Here is a 22,925-nt window from a genome sequence, read left to right as displayed (position 1 = left end):
AGCAGACACAAATATAACATAACTCACATAATTCCTGATTGAGATGAGAAAAATATGCAGGCTGGGCAGTTGGAGCTCAGTGATCAGAGAGACAGAGGAAGAGAAACAAAGTTACAAATAAACTCCTGAGCAGAGATAACATTAGAGCCAGTGCTGGGAGGGGGGCCCACACAGGGAGGGGGATTAGTGAGGGACAACTGTCTCTTTCTCAGCAGATAAAAGCTGATAGCAGAGAGAGGGACAGAGATCAGATTTAGGTGCTGGAGGAAGATTTCTGTATTTGTTGTCCATCACTAATCCCCCTCCCTGTGTGGGCCCCCCATGTGTGCTCGGGCCCCCTACAAGAGGGCTGGTGGTCCCCCCCTATCAGCGGCCCTGATCGCAGCTGCAGTGTTGAACCAATTGCCCACTGAGATTCTCCGCATTATCCTGTCCTCTATTGCATTTGTCTTTTGTGGACCGCCAATCTTCTTGAGGGACTTGAATGAGTTTGTGACATTGTAGAGATGCAATATTCTAGAAGTCACAGATTTGGAACAACAAACTTCTCTTGCTTTGGCTGAAAGGGTCATCCCTTTGGCCTTCATCTGGACAACCTGCTGTCAGAGGGTTTCAGTCACTTTAGAACGGCTCACCATCTTGCAAAGTCAGTGAAAACTGGAAAGTTAGGCTGCCATTTAAACAAGGTTTTTCAGATAATTAAAGTAATTAGCACAAGGTGCCAGATTACCACCAATAACTGGGAGGTATCTGAAAGTATTCTCTAATGTTGATTAATGTTCTTTCTTAAATCTCATTGAAGTTTTTTATTCTGTGCTTCAAAATATATGTAACTCATAAAATGTGCTTAACCACTTGCCGACTGCTCACTGGAGCTCTGCTGTGGCAAAGTGGTTAGTTCCTGTCCAGCGACGTAGACCTATGACGCTGGACTCCTCCCCTTGTGGGCGGCGCACGCGCGCCACCGGAGGCTCGTTCCCGCTGTATCGTCGGGGAATCGAGTCCGGAGATCCGCCCGCTTGTGTAAACAAAGCGGGCGGATCTCCTAAGTGACAGACAGTGACAGATTACAGGGTTCAGCATAGCTGAACCTGCGATCTGTCCCTGTGTCACTCAGTCACCTTCCCCCACACACGTTAGTAAGCACCAGGCATACATTAACCCCTCCCTCTCCAATAAAATTAACCCCTTCCCTGCCAGTGTCATTTTTACAGTAACAGTGCAAATTTATAGCACTGATTACTGTAGTAATGTCACTGGTGCCCCCAAAAGTGTCAAAAATGGCAGTCAAGGGTCCGATCTGTCCGCTGCAATGTCGCAGTCCCGCAAAAAAAATCGCAGATCGCCGCCATTACTCGTTTAAAAAAAAACAGCAAAAATGACAAAAATCTTTCCCTTAGTTAGTAAACGCAATAACTTTTGCGCAAACCAATCAAAATACGCTTATTGTGATTTTTTTTACCAAAAATAGGTAGCAGAAAACAAATTGGCCAAACATTTAAAAAAATTTTGATTTTTACATTTTTGGGGGGGGGGGGGGATTTCATATAAAAAAAATTTGAAAAATATTGTTATTTTTTCAAAATTTACACTTTGTTTTGTTTATAGTGCAAAAAGTCAAAATCGCACAGGTGATCAAATACCACCAACAGAAAGCTCTGTTTGTGGGGAAAAAAGGACATAAATTTAGTTTGGGTACGGCGTCGTACGACCGCGCAATTGTCAGTTAAATTCGCACAGTGCCGAATCGCAAAAATTGGCCTGGACGTAAGACAGCAAAATCCTGTGGTAAAGTGGTTAAAGGGTAACTCCACTTTCTTGATGAAAAAAATATCAAATAAAGAAAAAACAATATAGTGTATACAATTTCGACACAAATCATATTGTAATTGAATGTTATTAAAAAATATCTTTGCTTTTAAGCCAAAGGCATTTCCCTGTTCTATAATCATCTCCATAATAAAATGTCCTTCAGCAAAATTACTCAAATGACAGCATGGGAAGAGGATTTGCGAAACTCCTTCTCTGACACCCAATGGCAAGCTGCCATACACAGCGTTTACAGGGTCTCCAAATGCGTGCCCCATTGGGAACAATCCCAAAAAATTCTCACTAGATGGTACCTAACACCGTACCGCCTGTCTAAATTCTACAGACAATCAGATCCCTTATGTTGGCGAGGCTGCGGCCAAGTTGGCAATATTTACCACATTTTCTGGTCCCGTAAAGGCCACACAGGTTTCTGGAGACGGATGTTCGAGATCCTTTCCACGGTTACGGGTATCCTGAAACCCGCCAACCCCGCCATGGCTCTTCTCTCTTTAGACATAGACGATATACCCCATGACATGCGCATAGTTTATACCCATGTCCTGATTGCAGCTAGGTCCACTATAGCTAGGCATTGGAAACAATCTGACCCTCCTTCCCATCTGGAAGTCATCCGTTTGGTCAATTCCCACTTCTCCATGGAGAAAGCACACGCCTTTTCTCTGTCCCAGGGGGCCCGGTTTACCCTACACTGGTCCTCCTGGACAGGTAGTAAATATTACACTTCCGTTCTTTGAATAATGCTATATTTGGCTCAACTTCCTTTTGCGTTCCACTTATGATGACTTGAAAAGTGCTCCTGTTATACTATGGCACTATATGTACACTGTAAAGATTTGTAATCGAGGTACTGTACTGTATTGTCTTAATCACACTGTTGTGGAAAAGTTTCTTCTGACATGAAGCTCTGTACTGTTCAATGTTCCAGCTGTTATCTGTTTTACCACATTGACTGTTCAACTCTTTTGTAAAATTTCAATAAAAATTATTGAAACGAAAAAATATCTTTGCTTTTTAATCTGCAGCTACTGTCATTTTCTGAAAATGCAACGCAATATGGCTACCTGGAGTGTGCTGACCACACCCCAGAAACATAATTTCCTGCTTGTGTGATTGGCTCACCATATTTCCCAGAAGTCTGCACTAAGATACAAGTCAGATTTCTGGCATCCCCTTCAACAAAAATCAAATTTTTGTTGAAATACTCCCAACAGGAACACATCTAAAGGGATGAAGGTCCAGCAGCTTTCCTTATTAGTGTCCTGCAGCTGCCACAGCTGATAGATAATTATGTAACCACTCCCATTTGACCCACTCAACACAGAGGCACAGAGGAACAAAAAATAATTTCTCCAGAATAACAAAAGGTAGGAATCTGCAACAAAGTTTGTTATAATCCTTGTAATGTACATAGATCACCCAGAGGGGGATGTTTTTTTTCTCAAAAAAAGTGGAGTTAGGCTTTAACAAAACTGCTCTTTTACTTAACTTAGATCATTTCAAATATGACTAAGCAGTGACCTTAACATTTAGGAAATTGTAGGTTGTTCTCTAATTTTGATCTCCAATGTATATGTAGATTCCCCATCTGTGATCGTGGAATGCCAGGGTTCCGTGCTCTTCCATTTAAATCCATCTTCCAATACAGAACCCTTCACTGGCTTTGGGTAACTAAGTTCTTCAGGGCCTACATTTAGTCCCAGGGGTGTAAAGGAGTGATTTTCATGGTCCTACAATGAAGAGTAAACACCTTGTTCTTCTTGCAATTTAGAGGTGAGGACATGAATGCACCGTCTGTTTTAAAGTCTTACTACACCCAGAACCCTGCATTCACTATATCTGTCTGCCCACAGTACAAAAAACTTGGAAATGCAATTAAATTAAGTAAATATAAACTGCTAAATACCTTTTTTCATCAGCAATATATAGCAATGACTTTTATCAGTGCTTGGTTAAAGCTTGTAGGATGAGTTTTAATTCTCCTCTGACCGTCCTAAGAGGCTGAAGGACCCCTGACTCTCTGTCTTGACAGTGCTTATTGGCCCTGTTCTGATCACATGTACCCTCCCAAGAAACAAAAAAAACTCTCAAGCAATACACACCACACCAAGCATGTGCAGAGTGACTTCAAAGCCTCTATCTTACCAGGAGATTAATTGGGGACAGTGAAAGAAGGGGAGGATCAGAAAAGACAGGATCAAACAGCCTTTTTATACAATGCACAGGATAAACCCCTTAGGTTCCAAAGTGAGTATAACAAGCATGCTTTACTGCATATACAGACTGATTTTACTGTTGTGGGTTTAGTAACATTTGCAGGGCTCATTTTACAGAGGATGCAGTCAAAAGCATTTTTAAACGTGGTTCAAATGCATGAGCACGAAAAATGAATGTTTTGCATTGCAACCATTGCAGCGCTTTCATGATCCTTGCTGCGTTTTTTTGCACATAAATGTACATAAATGCACCACAAATGCATATATATGCAACTGAGTAAAATAAATAATGCCTACAAAATGCACTATAAAGAGGCAGTGAAAACACACCACAAGTGCATTACAAATGCCTGTATATGCACATGTGGGGCTGCAAAGTGAACGTGGGAAATGTGGTGTAAATGAGCTCTTAGAAAGCTCTTCTGTATTGTAGATTTGAAAGAAAAGCTTGGTTTTCAGACAGCAAAGTGTCCTTCTTAGATAGGTGTGCAGCTGCCATCTAGTGATCAAATAAACTTTATACATCTTTTTTGGATTGTGTAAGGGACAGCAGAAGTCTTTATAGTATAAATAAGGGCAAACATTTTTTTTTTTTTTTTTTTTATAGAGTGGAGAAGGATTAGAACACCTGTCAGGTTTTTATTGATGTCTGTATTTCCATTGGGCACTGATTTTTAACATTCTATATTTACCTTTCTGTGCCCTAAAGCACATTTTAGTTTGGGCAATACATTCTTCTAGAACCCTACTCTTTTTTTAAGAGGTTTTGGTCCTGCCACACTCTCGCTCTGTTTCTCGCTACTAGTAAAGTATGGTCAGTCCCTGCTTCAATATATACAAGTCAAAGTGTGCCAGTTCTGGGCGTTGGAGGAATCAGGATGAGAAACACAATCTGCTGTGCTGTGACTCAGAGGAGGGAGAGCAGACATGGATCACCGATGAAGAAAAGCAGCATTGAAGTTTTATGTCTGTTCACTGAGCAGAGGAAATATGAAATGGGATAAATACATTTTTAGTGTGATAAATGACAGTTCATGTTCTATTTTTAGATATCTCATACATTTTATAGCAGCATTATACTGTATTCACTAATGGGGGAAAAAAAACTAAGATTAGAAATGGCTTATGGCAGTAAATTGTAAACATTAAATATATCTAGTATATAATAGAGAGATGACTACCCCTCTTAGTAATTTGGCATGTAAAGGAATTCCTCTATGACTCTCTTATTGTGTTGTCATGCCACCCTCATTTAGGGCAACTGCACCTCTTCTTTTAATTAGTTCCTTTTCTTTCCATGTGTCGTAATAGACTTTTAAACCCGACAGTCACGTGGGCCTCCTGTTTGTAGGTGGGGTGCAGCAGCAATAAGTCTCAGTGCAATTAAAATAATGCAAAGACAGCTCACAAATAACCCAGTAGAAAAAGTCAGCCCAACTGGGAATACTTACAGGTCCAACAGCATGTAGAAAGCAAGTTTAAGTCAAAATGACAGCGCCTGTTGGGAGGGGCAGAATGCGGCCTGGTCATCTTTGTGCCAAAACAGGAAGTTGTGAGCCCTACACTTTCCCCCCTCACCAGGAACCCTTCCCTGCCACTAGTTCTGTCCCTAAGAGGCAGGTAACTTGTCCTTACTCTAACCACTCGCAAAAATGCTCAAGCCAGAGTCTTAAATACTCTCTACCTTACCCAAGATGGCTTCTAGAGTCACATGGGATGGCAGCATCCAACTGGATAGCTTTCCCAGTGACCCAGGAAACCATAGAGGAACTAGAATTCCTCTCCAACTGCAGGGCCACTGTGGAAGAGTGACACCTGCAGTGGAAAAAGTAGATTGCACCTGCCTACATGTTGGCCACTCACTGAGGTGGTTCAGGGTATTGAGGTCACGGGCTCAATATAGCTTTTCCACCATACTGGTGCAATGCACTCTTGTATTATCCTTTTGTCCAAATGTGAAGAATACTGCTACAGGTAAAGAAGATATGAGATCACATGAGTTAAATGCTGCTTGATGCTAAGGCTGAGCTAAAATTTAACTTCTGCTCAGGGCTGGAAAATTAAGGATTTGAAAAAGACTTGTGCCCATGATTACAAGGTCTCAAAAAATTCTCGAAAAATCAATACTAAATGAGTTAGGGACTGATCACCACTTTACTACTACTAGAGAAAGAGGAAAACCATAACATTACTGGAAGCTACCACCACTTTATTATTATTTGATTCGGGAAATGTCCACCACTAGATCACTACTGTATAAAAGGAATTCAGCAATGCTATATCACCAGGAGTCAGTTAATGATCATTACAACAGCCAGTGATGCATATCTAAATTTAAACTATTAAATGCGGTGGAATGGTGCTGGATCGGTACTATTACCATTGGAGGGTCTCATCCCTAAATAAAAAATTTCCAAAAGCAAACAAAGCTACGTGTAATTGAACTTTTATTACCCCTCCAATGAACAAATATACAAATATACATTCCAAAACTATTTTTAAAATTTAGGATGTCTTTATTATATCAAGTCTACCGCTTGTCTCCCATTTGAGGAGATAAAGGATCTCTTTCCCTGTTCATTAGGGGATAGTTTTTTGTCATTAACAAATATATGATTACTGCTTTGTATTTTGTACATTATACTGTATGTGAACTTATATGTATTTTTCTTTGATGTTATTGTAGTGTCAAATTATATATGCATGAGAGATTTGGGGTCCTGATAAAGTGGATTTTTCAGTGAAACGCGTGATCCACATTGCATAATCTGGGAAGATTTCCATGCTACAATTTCTCTATCTCCTCAAATGGGAGACAAGTGGTAGACTTGATGTCTTATGTAAAATGTTGTGTTTTTAATGATGAGTTTTTAGACAAATATAACAAAGACATGTTGAATTTTAAAATAGAATTTATATTTGCCCGTTGGAGGGGTAATTAAAGTCCCATTACACATAGCTTTGTTTTCTTTTTGAATTAATAAAATTAAAACAATTTTAGAATACAAAAATAAACTATGAAAGAGAGCACCAATAAGACCCATCATTACTTCACAATTTACCTTCCCAGCATGCCAGTGGAATAAGAATGGTAACATCAAGCCTTTGGTCTTCACAGCTTCATTTGGGTGTTTAGCAGTTGTGTCTTCCTTTCTGTTAGGAATCACTTTTTTCTTATTCATGTAAGTAAAGTTGTTGAACTAAAAGTGAAATAAAATGCTGAAGTTACTTTAAAAACCAGTCTTGTATGTGAGACAATATGACCTGTAATACATTTTTTTGAAATAGTGTTGTTACAGCATCTCCTTGCCAAAAGCTGCCATTGTTCATTGGTGCACATTAATGCATGGTGTATTTGAGAAACCATTATCTAAGATTACTGCCCATTTCTGTCCTAGAGACATTACTAACACTGTTTCTTATGAATTGGTAGCATTTTCCAGAATGAAAGGCTTAGCGGACAGAAAGAGGTCAGTGCGAAGCTTGTCAATCAATGCATCAATCCAGACGCACGACTGTTTTCTGCAATCATCTGCCTAGTAGAGGCAAGCAAGGAAATGACTTTTGCTAGCTGACATATGGCAGCTGTGACTGTAAGGAATTTTCTGTAATGATAACACTTGTGGATTTGTATATTTTTCATTTTAGACCTGGGCCTTTCCTAAGCTAAATGGCAGTGCCCTCTTTTATCCTAATGGTCTTACAACAAATCTAACGCTCATGAGTGTCATTTTAGCTAATAGAGAATACATGCTTCAAGCCCAACTCCGGAAAAATATATTTATCCCTCAATTTAGTTGAGAATAAAAATCCAAACCGGTATGTGAAGTCCCTGATGGATGAGGGGTGTACACCAAGCATCGCCGCCGGATGGGGTCCGCTCTCTGATGGGGAAAGCTTGAGCTGGTTGATTGTGCAACGAGGTGAGGGGAGGGGAGCACACCGAACCAGCCGGTGTGCACTAACACTTCCTCCTTCTACCTCCTGTGCTGCAGAGCTCAGCGGAGCGGGATGGATGCGTGCAGCCGGAAACCGGAAGGACGTCACTACCGGATGTGATGAAACAGGAATTCAGAGCTAATAGACCAAGGACTTTGACAAAGCGGTACTTCCGCGAAACATGTCGTCACGGCAACTGGGCATTGTTTGCAAGTCAAGCTAAAAAAATATCGAAAAGTTTGCGAAAAAATTGACATTTTCTACTTTGACTGTTAAAAAATATCCAATATATTCAATTTTTGTCATATATTTAGGCCAAAATGTATTTAGCTACATGTCTTTGACAAAAAATTTCTCAATGAGCGTATTTTTATCCACTTTAAGACCGGAAGAATTTACCCCCTTCCTGACCAGGCCATATTTTGCGATTCGGCACTGCGTTACTGCGCGGTCGTGCGACACTGCACCCAAATGAAATTTACATACTTGTTTTCCCCCACAAATAGAGCTTTCTTTTGGTGGTATTTGATCACCTTTAAATTTTTGCGCTATAAAAAAAAAAAAAGAGCGACAATTTTGAAAAAAAAACAATATTTTTCACATTCAGATATATAACATTCCCACCAAAAAAAATTAAAAATCAAAATTTTTTAACATTTTTAGGCCAATTTGTTTTCTGCTACATATTTTTGTTAAAAAAAATTGCAATAACCGTATTTTGATTGGTTTGCGCAAAAGTTATTTACGCGTTTACTAACTACGGGAAAGATTTGGCATTTTCATTGTTTTGTTTTTTTTTTACTAGTAATAGCGGTGATCTGCGATTTTTTGCAGGTCTGCGACATTGCAGCAGACAGATCGGAAACCCTAACTGACATTTTTTAAAACTTTTGGGGGAACCAGTGACATTACTACAGTAATCAGTGCTAAAAATATGCACTGTTGCTGTAATAATGACACTGGCAGGGAAGGGGTTAACACTGTTGGTGATCAAGGGGTTAAATGTATGCCTCATGCTTACTGACGTGTGTGGGGGAGGGGGGCTCTGTGACACAGACACAGATCGCAGGTTCAGCTAAGCTGAATCCTGTGATCTCTCCCTGTCTGTCACAGAGAAGATCTGCCTGCTTTGTTTACACAAGCGGGCGGATCTTCTCACACTTTCCCTGACGATCGAGGAAGAGAGACGGTGATCGCCGCCTCTCCTCCTCTGCGCCGCCGAGACAGCTAGGAGTCCAGCAACGTAGGTCTACGTCGCTGGACACAGGGCTGCCACTGTGCCGCAGTAGCAGCCCAGTGAGCAGTCCTAAAGTGGTTAAATTCATCAAGGGGGTGAAAAAGGCTCAGGAGGGCAGTTTTTTCAATATGAAACCAAAATCAAGAACACGGGACATGACTTCAAACTAACTGGAGGAAAGTTCAAAACTAATCTTAGAAAGTGTTATTTTACTGAAAGGGTAGCTGATGCTTGGAAAAAACTACCAGCAGAGGTAGTGAGACAGTCAATAGTAAATGGCTTCATACATGCTTGGGACAAACATAGATCTATAAACAGTTAACAGAAAAAAAAAAAAATGGGCAGACTCAATGGACTACTCAGTCTTTTTTCTGTCGTCACTTTTCTGTGTTTCTATGTAACTGTGGAAGTTGGGTCTAAAGAAGGCAAGCTAGAGGCAAAAGACTAGTCAACGATATTTTCTCCCTCCAGCTGATCTTACTCCCATTACAGACTTACCATACTTTGCTATCGGGGTGGAGGGCTTTGCTTCTTTGCGCAAGAGCTGGTCCCTCCTCTTTAAAGACTGGTAGTCTGATGACTGGTGGAGGGAAAATTCAAGAAGCTGCAGAAAAGGTGCAGTGAAAACAATGGAATAGAATAGATGTAGCAGATGTGAGGGGATCCTTGCACTGCAGGCTCTTAAGTACAGCTTCCTCTCCAGCAAGGAGAACGGTGAGCAGCACAGTAATGACATAACCAAATATCACTCCAGATCTTGTAAGACTTTCATTCACAGGTAGTAATGCTTTAAACCTCAGATGAAATGTAACAGAAAAGGTAAATCTCTCATGGTATTTTGTAGGCACAATCACAATTTCAAGATGGTCTTTTTATAACAGCAAATCTTCACTAGTTGAATAGCAGTATACAGAATATTTAAATATTACTTCACAGTCCACTAAGCACCAGAGTTTGTGCACGTTCTAATCTAACATATTCTGTGCTCTGTAATGGATGATAGGTGTGGCTGTTACTTAGCTCTGCCAGCACAGAGCACTTGACTGAAGTATTGCAGATACTGCGGCTGCTTAACCTTATCCCAACCAAGAAACCAACCACCCCCCCTCTTCTATCTTAAGAAAAGACACTACTACTGTCTTGGATTTTAAAAGGCCATAGCAGCCAGAAGATCGCAGACGCCTTTGCGGACTATTACAGTTCCCTGTACAACCTAGCAAATGACCCTAAGACCCCCCAACCTTCCGACTCCGCGATCCACGACTTCCTGAAAAAGGTCCACCTCCCCGCACTCTCCGCGGAATCTCTGGCACGACTGAATGAACCGTTCACTATGACCGAATTAACCAAGACACTGCAGGCTCTACTGCTACGCAAAAGCCCAGGCCCCGACGGTCTGTCCAACGAATATTACTGCACCATGCAAACACTCCTAACACCGCATATGTTGCGCTTGTTTTCCACCGCAGCAGATTCCGGCACCCTGCCCCCCGAAATGCTTCAAGCGAATGTCATTACCCTTCCCAAACCTGGTAAACCCCCAACGACACCGGCCAATTTTAGACCTATATCCTTGTTGAACGCTGACGTCAAGGTATTCGCTAAACTCCTGGCCAACAGACTAGCTTCTGTTCTCCCCACGCTGATAGCCAACGACCAGATGGGCTTTGTAAAAGACAGGCAGGCTCCAGACGCCACCAGGAGGGTGGTCAATCTGATCCACCATGCGGAGCGCGCTCGAACGCCTTCTCTGCTTCTATCTATTGACGCAGAGAAGGCGTTCGACCGCGTCCACTGGGGCTATATGAAGGCGGTACTGCTCCAATTTGGTTTCTCTGGCCCAATCCTGTCTGCAATTCTCACCCTCTACTCATCCCCCTCGGCCAAGGTACTGTCGGCTGGGGTCCTCTCCAAGCCATTCCAGATCACGAATGGGACCCGCCAGGGTTGTCCCTTATCGCCTCTTATATTTAACTTGGTGATTGAACCTCTCGCAGCGTCCCTCAGGCAAAATCCCCTTATTTCAGGCTTTAAATTTCCTCAGTCACACCATGTAATTACATTGTTTGCGGACGATGTCATACTGAGCCTCACCAACCCCGTCACCTCGCTTCCCGCGGCCCACGATCTCTTGAAAACCTTTAGTGATTTATCGTATTACAAAGTAAACTTTGGTAAATCCGTCATCATGAACATGGGCCTGGACCCTAAGGTCCGTTCTCATTTACAGTCGGTTTTACCCTACACTTGGTCCACATCTCCACTGCGCTACTTAGGTATCAACTTGACATTCCCCACAGCTGGTCTGGTAGCCTCCAACATCTCCCCCCTGATATCAGATATATCTTCGGACATCGCCAAATTTAATTCCACTGAACTGTCCTGGATGGGTAGAATTGCTGCATTCAAAATGATTTGTCTCCCCAAAATACTGTATATGTTTCGTATCCTCCCAGTACCGATTCCCCGCAAATTCATTACGTCCCTAGAGAAAACTCTGCGTACGTGTGTTTGGCAAAGGAAGAGAGCGAGATGCGCATATTCCCATATGGTGAGACACAGATCAGTGGGTGGCCTTGGCTTCCCTGATCTGCTAGATTACTATCATGCATCCCACTTAACTCCACTGCGACACTGGTTCTCCAACTCCCTCAATCTCCCTTGGATCCCGATAGAAAACTCACTGTCCAAAGTGGAGTCACTAGGCACACTTCTACTCGCAGATCATTGGAGGAAGCTCCCACTACATTCCTTTCCTCTACCTACTCAGGCCTCGTTGGTGTCTTGGAGATATTTTATTGCCAAGAGCCCCAGTTCCCCGTCTTCCATTACAGTAAGCTTGCCTCTAAACGCCCTTCACGCACTTCTCCCTTGCATCAATATATCTCACGATTTGAGCAAGCAGGCATCACAGACGTGGCTCAGCTTTACCAGGGGGACACGATTAAACCGTTCCCCATCTTGCAACAGGAATTCAATTTGCCTAAGCAAGTCATGCTGACATACAATAGTATTTACAGTTTCCTGCGCAAATTTCCCCCTCCAAGGCTACAGCTTCCTCCCATGATCTGGCAGTACCTTTCCAGTCCTTCCACTCATATGAAGGGAATTTCCCTGTTTTATAACTCTATGGCACAGAAAACTACCTTTTGTAAGACACCGCACATGATCAAGTGGGAACAGGACCTTAAAATGACACCCACGGAAACGCAGTGGCGACTGGCCCTCCGGTCAATCTACAAGGCAACCCAATGTGTTTCCCACTGGGAACAGGCGCAAAAAGTGCTTACGCGTTGGTACCTGACACCCTATCGTTTGTCAAAAATTTACCAATCTCATAGCCCCCTATGTTGGAGGAATTGTGACCAGGTTGGCACGATTCTTCATGTCTTTTGGTTATGTAAGAGTTTGACCAGTTTTTGGGGTAAGGTGTTTGAAATTATCTCTGAAGTTACTGGTACCCAGACACAGCCTAATCCGGCTTTAGCTCTTCTCAATCTAGGAATCGACTTGCTTCCGCCCTCCAAGAGGACGGTAGTGGTCCATGTATTAATAGCTGCTAGGACAACCATCGCGCGGTATTGGAAACAATCCAGCGTACCTTCCCACATGGAGGTTGTCAGACAAGTTAATTATCATTACTCCTTAGAAAGGGCTTACGCTTTTTCGCTTCTTCGTGGCCCAAAGTTCCACAAAGACTGGTCAACATGGTCACAAAGTCGCTATTATGTTCCTTCCTGTTGAAACTATGATATCACTTTGCCTCGGTTCCGTTTATTTTTGAACTAGTTCTTGGCATTTGTTGTTGTTGTCATGTATTGCTACTGTATATCGAGACATTCTTCACCATTGTCTTGTATGTTTGTTCCTTGTTATATGTGAAAATTCAATAAAAAACATTGAACAGTAAAAGGCCATAGCAGCCATCTTTATTACAACCAACTAATAAAACACTAATTACAAAAAATTACCATTTTCATTCAAACAAATCAATACATACAAAAAACGTTAAAGTGTAATGACCATTTAGGGTCTTGGAAGGCAACTTGACTTCCCCCCTGGCTGTATCCCTGACCCCAATGGACCTCCAGGCCCTCAGCCGCCACTGCACCAGCTCAAGGACTATTAACCATTGGGATACCTTCATACAGCCAACTGACATTGGCAGGGTAGGTACACCCATACCTAAGATGGGCCCTACCCCTCCACATTACCTTTCAAAATAGTCACACCCTCCAAGACCCTAAAAACCCCAGCCACAGCAAACCCGCAGAGCCCTGTGAATACCTTCCTGTAAACCTAAGGTCCACAGGTCAATGCCCACCGCATTCAAATGAACCCCATCCCCCCTTAGATAAAGGGCCGGGTCTTGCTCGAGTTCCAGATGGCGAATTGCCAACCCCCCATTCCGCACAAAGAACTTGGCCACTGCTTTATTCACTTTAATCCTGGCCTTGTTCAGGCTAACCACCGACCGAGCTAGGCGCCAAGAGGTCCGGGCGACTATGTCTGACCACACTACCACTGTCTGGGGAAAAAGCGTCCGCAATCTCAGGAAATCCAGCTTGATATCCCTGATTAATTCCCTGGAAGAACGGAGGCCTAGATCATTGCCACCCGCATGTAACAAAAGGACGTCCGGCGGCCTTTCCAACCGCGCACAGCGATGGACTTCGGGAAGGACCCGCGACCACAGCATTCCCGAAACCCCTATCCACCTAACTTTTACCTCATTCCTGTCAAATCCCAATTGTCGACCCTCCGGCCTAACTGCCGCCCTCCTAGCACCCCACACAACGTAGGAGTGTCCTAAAATCCAGACCAAGACATCGGTGGTTCCTGTAAAACATAAAAGGAATACATACCAACATACGTCCCGTGTACACAAAAAATACCAACACATAAACGAAGTACACCGAGAACACATGTAACAAACACTAAATGAGGACCACCCCCGGCCCCCCGTAGACTAGGAATGTAGGCAGCGTCCGCCGCTTCATAACAGATGCGGACGAACATACAGGCTAAAATGCCGGGATTCCCATCGACCAATCTTCCGCAAGGCCTGGTCATTAAGGCCCCACCGAGCTGCCTCCGTGGCAGCTCCAATGCGAAAAGAATGAGAGGAGTACTCATTTACTGGAAAACCAGCTGCCCCCAAGCACTTACGGAAAACCACAGTGAATTGAAAACGGGAGAGCGCCGTGCCGTCGGCACGTAACAACAGAGGACCATGTTGAGCGGAGCGCACCCGCAGCCAATGCCGCACCGCAGATACTGGGCAAAGAGAGGACCGCGATATCTCTCCCAATTCCACACAAGCCCCACGTCCCAGCTGGTCTGTTTTAGACCTGCGAATCCAGACAAGAACCCTGTCATGATGTAAACATACATCTGACAACTGTAAACCCCCATCCCCCCGCCTGGAATTACTCACCAATTCGCCTATGCGGAGGGCTCCGAAGAATGCTAAAATAAAAGCCGTACGGAAGAGGTCCACCTCCTGGGCAGAAGAACAAACCTCCGGTAAGTAGTCCACCAGCCGGGATAACATATCAAACGAGACCGGGCGCCTGGAATCGACCGATCGACAACCTTTTCTGTAACCCTGCAAAGCTTTTCTAACTAGGAAATGTTTTGTAGCAACTGCGACCCCCGATAACTGGAAGTAGAAGGCCAAAGCCGCCATATTCCGGCTTAACGAAGAGACCGACACTTTTTGTTCAAAATTCAGGCCCACGAAATAGAGAAGTAGGTACAGTCGATCCTGGTCGTCAGAAAGACCCCCCACCTCACTTACCAGCTGAGTCCATGTCGCCCACACGTTCGTAGGCCTTCCAAGTGGTAGGACAAACCGACGCTCGAACCAAATTCATCACCGTGGCAAGGCTATGCTCCACAGATACTCGGGACAAGGCAATCCGTTCTGCTCCGCCTCCGGTGCCAACATCCGAAACCTGTCCCACTGGAATCGAGAAAGAGCATCAGCCACCGAATTGTCAACACCCGGTACATGTACAGCATAAAAAAACGAATTAAGCCTTAGACATTTTAACACCAGGTGACGAAGCAATCTAATAACCGGCGGGGAAGAGGCAGTAATGCTATTAAGCGACTGTACCACCCCCAGGTTATCACAATGAAAACAAACTCTTTTATTCCTGAACTCCGGACCCCACAGCTCTACTGCCAACACAATGGGAAATAATTCCAACAGCACCAAATTACGGATGAAGTTGTAACTTCGCCATGAGTCCGGCCACTTGCCTGCACTCCATTGGCCATGCAAATAGGCCGCGAAACCCCCGGAGCCAGCCGCGTCGGTGTAAAGTTCCAGGTCAGAGTTGGACACCGGAGCTTCCAACCAGACAGACCTGCCGTTGAAGGAACCCAAAAACAACTTCCAGACCCGTAAATAGTCCCAATGGTCCTTGGACAATCGAATGTAGTAATGCGGTGCCCTAATGCCGGCCGTGGCCGCCGCCAACCGCCTGCAAAACACCCACCCCATGGGCATGATGCGGCAGGCAAAGTTCAGTTTTCCAAGCAGAGATTGCATGGCCCGCAGCTGAATTTTTCGTGCAGCTGACGCTCCCGCAATGTCCCCCCGAAGGTCCAATAATTTGTCGATCGGGAGCCGGCATTCCATTGCCATCGTATCAATGACAATGCCCAGGAAACGCAGTTCCGTACACGGACCTTCGGTCTTGTCAGGAGCCAAGGGCACCCCGAAATATTCAAATAGCTGTTGGACAGTAGCCAGAAGCATCGCACACGTCACCTCTCCGGGAGGACCAATAACCAGAAAGTCGTCCAAATAATGAATTATTGACAAAAGGCCAGAAACATACTTAACCACCCATTCTAAAAAGGAACTAAATGTCTCAAACAGAGAACAAGAAATGGCACAACCCATGGGAAGACACCGGTCCACGAAGAATTCCCCTTGCCATACACAACCTAAAAGATGTAAACTGTCCGCGTGAACCGGCAACAACCTCAAAGCAGCCTCAATGTCTGTCTTCGCCATCAGACCACCCCGCCCAAAACGACGAACCCAGGCCACTGCCTTATCAAAAGAAATGTACGAAACAGAACATAAATCCTCCGCAATAGCATCATTCACCGAACCCCCTGGAGGATAAGAAAGGTGGTGAATGAGCTTAAACTGATTAGGTTCCTTCTTTGGAACCACACCCAGAGGGGACACAACCAAATTGGGCAATGGCGGGGACGAAAAGGGGCCAGCCATCCTGCCCAACCGAACCTCCTTCAGAAGTTTCGCAGAAACTATGGAAGAATGTAGCTTAGCGGAACTCAAATTTCCCCCAGGCGGGGGGATCACGGGCAAAGTACAGGCGATGTGAAAACCCTGCGAAAAACCTGATAGTAAGAGTCTGGCGGCTTCCTTGTTGGGATATCTATTTAGGAACTTGACCAGCCTTTCCACTTTCACCGGCGTCTGCCCTTTTTCCAGCGTCGGCATTCTTGGCTCCCCCTTGCTTGAAGCATCGGGATGACGGGTGAGTTTCGCCGCAGTTGGAACATTCATGCTTAAAGCGACAGGAGGCCCCGAATTTACATGTGCTCTCGTTGAACTGCCAACAGAGGCCCTTACGTTTTGCGGCCGGAGAGGGCGAGGAGGCAGCCCCTCCGACCCCGCCCTGAAAGGGGTGATTAGTAGACCTCGCCTGGGTCATAAGGCGCATCCACAGACTGATGTCCTTATGATCCCATCGCAAAGACAGTCGGACGGCCTTGCGCTGACGAAATTGCTCGTCATAGCGTAGCCAAGCCGTACCACCGTAAACCCGATACGCTTCCCCGATCTAATCCAAATAGCAAAAGAGAGGGGAACACTGATCCGTGTGCTTCTCACCAATGACACTGGCCAGAATGCTAAACGCCTGCAACCAGTTGCTAAACGATCGCGGAATTAAACGATAACAACGCTTTTCTTCCTCTTCTTTCTTGGATTCGTCCGGCTTGACCCTATCCAAATTGAACTTCTCCAAAGGCAGTAGCGAAAAAATTTCCACATACTCACCTCGCCAGATTTTTTCCCGTACGTCCGTCTTCAGATGCGCTCCCAACGGGCCCTCGAAGCAGACATATACCTCGCATTTTGCCGAGTCGGCCAGGCGCACCAGCTCCTTGTCACCGTCCGCGGACCCCGAAGCTCCTGTTTTCACTGGCGGCACCTCCGGCAGAGATGTCGATGCTGGAGCGACGGGACTCACCTCAGCAACTGCAGCTGACACAACCGGGGGGCGGGATTCAGGATTAAGTCCTGCCGGGGCAGTACTCCCCCCAGCCGCCGCAGCCCAAGCATGTACCGGCGCACCCGCGGGCGCAGCCGCTAAGGCCGGCTCGCACCTGGACAATAAATCTTTAAAACCAGCCAAAAAATTATGCAGTAAAGCCATGCCCCCCAGCCCCCCGTCCGGGACTGAAGATGTACCCTGACCCCTTGCCTCAGACGCCCCCCCCACCGCTACTCTGGACTACCACCCCAGGTGCAGAAAGAGAGGGCCCCTCAACACTAACAGTGGACACACCAAACACAGGAGACAGTGCAGAGGGAGCAGGGACAGCAAGCATACCTGACATTCCAGACGAATAGAGAGTTGCATTCCCACCCACAGCATCAGAAGAATAGCATGGCACGGAGGAAGAAAGAAACAAAGAGGAGGGAGAGCAAAAAGAAACTGACTTACCGGGCTGACCCGGTGAAGGTCGCCGTTCAGCCGTTCGTCTGTGTCCCGTCTGCGGTGCAGCCTCAATGTCCAGCTGGTCCTCTTCATCCGTCCCCGACAGTTCGCCTTCAGAGCGCTCACCTCCTTCGGCCGAGTAGGACACTCGGCTAGGACCTGGAGAGCCACCGCCGCCACCGTGCAGGTCGATGACGTCATCGCTGGGAGCTGCCACTCTGCTTGGTCCTGGATGGCCTCCGTAGCTGGGTCGCTGGGCACTGACGTCATCGATGAGCGCCGCCTCTCTTCTTGTACCTTGATGGCCTCCATACCTCTGACGCTGGCCGGTGACGTCATCGTCGGGCGCCTCGCTTGAGCACCGCTATACTCCGCCTCTTCTTCTTCCCGCCGAACGCCCCGCCGCAATGGGACAGCGGCGGGTGCTGCAAGCTGGTCCGGACATGGAGATGGGACGCCAGGGAAGCTCCTGGTACCTCGGCTTCTTCCACGAGAGGTCACGGCCGCACCTGGTGAAAGGCCCGCACCTGGACCCCGCACTCGACTCCCACGCAGAACCGCACTCCTGCTGGATGGACCCGGGGAGCCGGTCGCAACGTCCGGAACTGCAGGTGAGGGGGCAATGGCGCGGGCCGCACCCTGTTTGCCAGGGCCCCGCCGATGACGAGGATTCCTCCCAACCCCAGCAGCACCAGTAGGGGGCTTCCTGCCTGTGGCCGAGGTTGAAGGGTCCCTAGGGGGGCTCCCTAAGCGGCGGCGGACCCTAGGGGTCATTTCAGCGCTGAGGCGCTCAGGAGGCCTTGACCTCCTAGGCCGTGTCAAAGTTGGAGCAGGGAGGCTGGTACCTGCCCCGACCCCTGTATCAAATCTGTCATACGAGACTGCAGCCATTGCGGGCCATGGACCATGGCCGCACTGCGAATCTGAGCCAGCATGGTGTCTAAATCCGCCATTATGAAAGAACAAGAGGGGTAAAGAAGTTTTCCCTTTGCTGTCCTGGCTGCAACTGACCGGACCCTTGGGACCACCCTCAACTATTCCCCCACTAACTCACCTTGCCACACCCTGCCCCACCCTGCCCCACCTTCCTAAAAACCAATCACCTACCTAAAATATTTAGTTAAATTAATTAACCCCCACTGGGTAGCAACCTGTCCTGCAAACCCAGTCGTGTCCAGCCTTCCGCCTAATGCTGTGCATCTATCTCCATGCAGACCCCTGGACTTGTTTTAGTAAATAACATGTGTGCTGAAAGATTGATTAAAAATGTATACCTATAAACATAAATAGACAGCGCTAACAGGTGACAAAATGTGAAATGAATTATAAATATATATAAATGTGCTACAATAATTAATTGGTGCCCTAAAACATTGATGCTCTAAAAAAATTGATTGGTACAACCAAAAGGTGTATTTATAAACAATACATATATAATAAATAATAAAGTGTCCATAATATAACCATTAAGGTGCAAAGTGATTTGTTAAGGTGCAGTCCAATAAATGTTTCTTCAACAGAAAACTAAAGTGCCAAACAGGTGCTCGAATCCATAAAAGTGCCCAAGTACTCTTCAGGAAAAAAGGCCCCCAATGGGGATGCACTCACCAGATTTTGGGTAAAAATGAGCCTTGAACATGTATAATGTTCCTTGATCGGATCACAGGATCAATGCAGCTACCCTAGCATATGAGATATCCCTCAAACGGATGGATGGATGACATGCACCTCATAGACTGGCTCCTTAATAATTCGTCTCCTCTCTCTCTCCCATGTGTGTTTCAAATACAAAGAGAGAAGCCATACATAGTGAAGCCCGTAGTATTTATTTAAAAACAGAATGGTAAGAATAATACTCACAAAGTATCTTTAAAAAATCGGCAATGAACAGCATTAAGCAGCCTAGCACAGTCAATCCTCTAATTTCCGTGTCGCTGCCGGCGTGCGTTCCACGGTGGTTAACAGGAAATGACGCTGCAAAAGCTCCGCTGCCCGGAAGTGCGTCGACGCGTTTCGCCCGCCTTAATGGGCGTTATCAAAGACATGTCTTTGATAACGCCCATTAAGGCGGGCGAAACGCGTCGACGCACTTCCGGGCAGCGGAGCTTTTGCAGCGTCATTTCCTGTTAACCACCGTGGAACGCACGCCGGCAGCGACACGGAAATTAGAGGATTGACTGTGCTAGGCTGCTTAATGCTGTTCATTGCCGATTTTTTAAAGATACTTTGTGAGTATTATTCTTACCATTCTGTTTTTAAATAAATACTACGGGCTTCACTATGTATGGCTTCTCTCTTTGTATTTGAAACACACATGGGAGAGAGAGAGGAGACGAATTATTAAGGAGCCAGTCTATGAGGTGCATGTCATCCATCCATCCGTTTGAGGGATATCTCATATGCTAGGGTAGCTGCATTGATCCTGTGATCCGATCAAGGAACATTATACATGTTCAAGGCTCATTTTTACCCAAAATCTGGTGAGTGCATCGCCATTGGGGGCCTTTTTTCCTGAAGAGCACTTGGGCACTTTTATGGATTCGAGCACCTGTTTGGCACTTTAGTTTTCTGTTGAAGAAACATTTATTGGACTGCACCTTAACAAATCACTTTGCACCTTAATGGTTATATTATGGACACTTAATCATAGCACTTTATTATTTATTATATATGTATTGTTTATAAATACACCTTTTGGTTGTACCAATCAATTTTTTTAGAGCATCAATGTTTTAGGGCACCAATTAATTATTGTAGCACATTTATATATATTTATAATTCATTTCACATTTTGTCACCTGTTAGCGCTGTCTATTTATGTTTATAGTTTTTTATGGTATTTTACCTAGTGAGCAGCAGCTTCAGGTTTTATACATTGTTTTTATTTTTTCACCAAAATATACATCACAGCGCGGAAAATAATTTATTGTTTTACACAAAAATGTATACCTGTACATATACTAGTTGTTCCTCTGGTTGGGTCTGGTTTCTCCATAGAATGTACGTCCCTACATTGGCGTGAACCTCCAGCCTTGTTTGTGGTATTGACGATCTAGCAACATTTTCAATTTGCATATCCAATGTGTATTCATACTGGTATGATGTTTGTGGATTGAAGGATGGAACTCCTGAAGATCCTGTGGCAAAAAGCATGAAACATTCTTCTTTCATATACATTGTTATTGTTATAAACATGACAAACAAACCATAGCCACATTTTCACAAAATATAAATGTAACCAGTTTTTTTTACAAACGAGTTTTAACCACTTAAGCCCCGGAGGATTTGGCTGCTTAAAGACCAGGGGGTTTTTTGCGATTTTTTACTGCGTGACTTTAACGGACAATTGTGCGGTCGTGCAACGCTGTACCTAAACGAATTTGACATCCTTTTTTTCCCACAAACAGAGCTTTCTTTTGGTGGTATTTGATCACCTGTGCGATTTTAACTTTTTGCGCTATAAACAAAAAAAGAGCGTAAATTATGCAAAAATAACAATATTTTTCACATTTTTTTATATGAAATTCCCCCCCAAAAAAATGTAAAAATCAAAATTTTTTAACATTTTAGGTCAATTTGTTTTCTGCTACATATTTTTGGTAAAAAAAAATCGCAAAAAGCGTATTTTGATTGGTTTGCGCAAAAGTTATTGCGTTTACTAACTAAGGGAAAGATTTCTGTCATTTTTGGTGTTTTTTTTTTTTTTACGCGTAATGGCGGCGATCTGCGATTTTTTTTGCGGTACTGCGACATTGCAGGGGAGAGATCGGACCCTTGACTGACATTTTTGACACTTTTGGGGTTACCAGTGACATTACTGCAGTAATCAGTGCTATACATATGCACTGTTACTGCAAAATGACACTGGCAGGGAAGGGGTTAACTTTATTGGGGAGGGAGGGGTTAAGTGTGTCCCTAGGGGCGTGCTTTCTACTGTGATTGGCTGTGGCTACTAGTGTAGGAGCAGTGATCAACGGTCCTACATAGTAGAACCGTCTGAACACTGTTTCTACACAGGGGAGAATGACAGGCGGCTTGTTTACATCAGCCGCCTGACTTTCTCCCTCTGTACCGATGATCGGCGAGTGACCGGCGGACATCGGGTCCGCCTGTCACACGCACTAACTTCCCTGTGAACGAGCCGCGGCGGGCGCGCCTCCGCGGGCGCGCGCTCGCCCGCTATTGGCTCACAAGGAAGTGACAGGCAAGTGACGTACCGATACGTCACTCTGCCTGGCTGGGGCTGACCGCCGCAGTATATAGTCGTGCGGCGGTCGACGACCGGTTAATACATGTATCTACTAAATTATATAAATGGTTTTCAAAATATTCTACAAATAAATATCTGAAAAGTGATGCATGCATTTGTATTCAGCCCCCTTTACTCTGACACTCCTAACTAAAATCTTGTGGAACCTAGTGCCTTCAGAAGTCACCTAATTAGTAGAAAGAGTCCACCTGTGGGTAATTTAATCTCAGTATAAATACAGCTGTTCTGTGAAGCCCTCAGAGGTTTGTTAGAGAACCTTAGCGAAAAAACAGCGTCATGAAGGCCAAGGAACACACCACACAGGTCAGGGATAAAGTTGTGGAAAGTTTAAAGCGGGGTTAGGTTTTAAAAAAATATCCCAAGCTTAATCCCAATATCTCACGGAGCACTATTCAATCCATCATCTGAGTATGGCACAACTGCAAACTTACCAAGACATTGCCGTCCACCTGAACTGACAGGCCTGGGCAAGGAGAGCATTATTCAGAGAAGCAGCCAAGAGATCCACAGCTCAGGTGAGAGATTCTGTCCATAGGACAACTATTAGTCGTGCATTTCACAAATCTGGCCTTTATGGAAGAGTGGCAAAAAGAAAGCCATAGTTGAAAGAAAGCCATAGGGAGTCCTGTTTGCAGTTTGCGGGAAGCCATGTGGGGGACACAGAAAATACGTGGAAGAAGGTGCTCTGGTCAAATGAGACCAAAATTGAACTTTTTGGCCTA

General features: G+C 45.0%; 1 protein-coding gene across 1 annotated transcript in view; it reads right to left on the bottom strand.

Annotated features, from left to right (window-relative positions):
• LOC309564285 (microsomal triglyceride transfer protein-like) overlaps nt 1-22,925 on the bottom strand; it is a 227,562-nt gene that overhangs the window by 183,257 nt on the left and 21,380 nt on the right. The window contains exons 2-3 of the mRNA XM_082268911.1: nt 20,883-21,070; nt 7,109-7,246 (exon numbers count right to left, since the gene is read on the bottom strand). Coding sequence (XP_082125037.1) covers nt 7,109-7,246; nt 20,883-21,070 — 326 coding nt within the window. The remainder of the gene's footprint in view (nt 1-7,108; nt 7,247-20,882; nt 21,071-22,925) is intronic.

Source organism: Pelophylax lessonae (assembly GCF_965119305.1).
Source record: "Pelophylax lessonae genome assembly, chromosome: 9".
Classification (NCBI taxonomy): domain Eukaryota; kingdom Metazoa; phylum Chordata; class Amphibia; order Anura; family Ranidae; genus Pelophylax; species Pelophylax lessonae.
The sequence above is the reverse complement of the archived record's forward strand: the minus strand, read 5'-3'. Positions and strand labels throughout refer to the sequence as shown.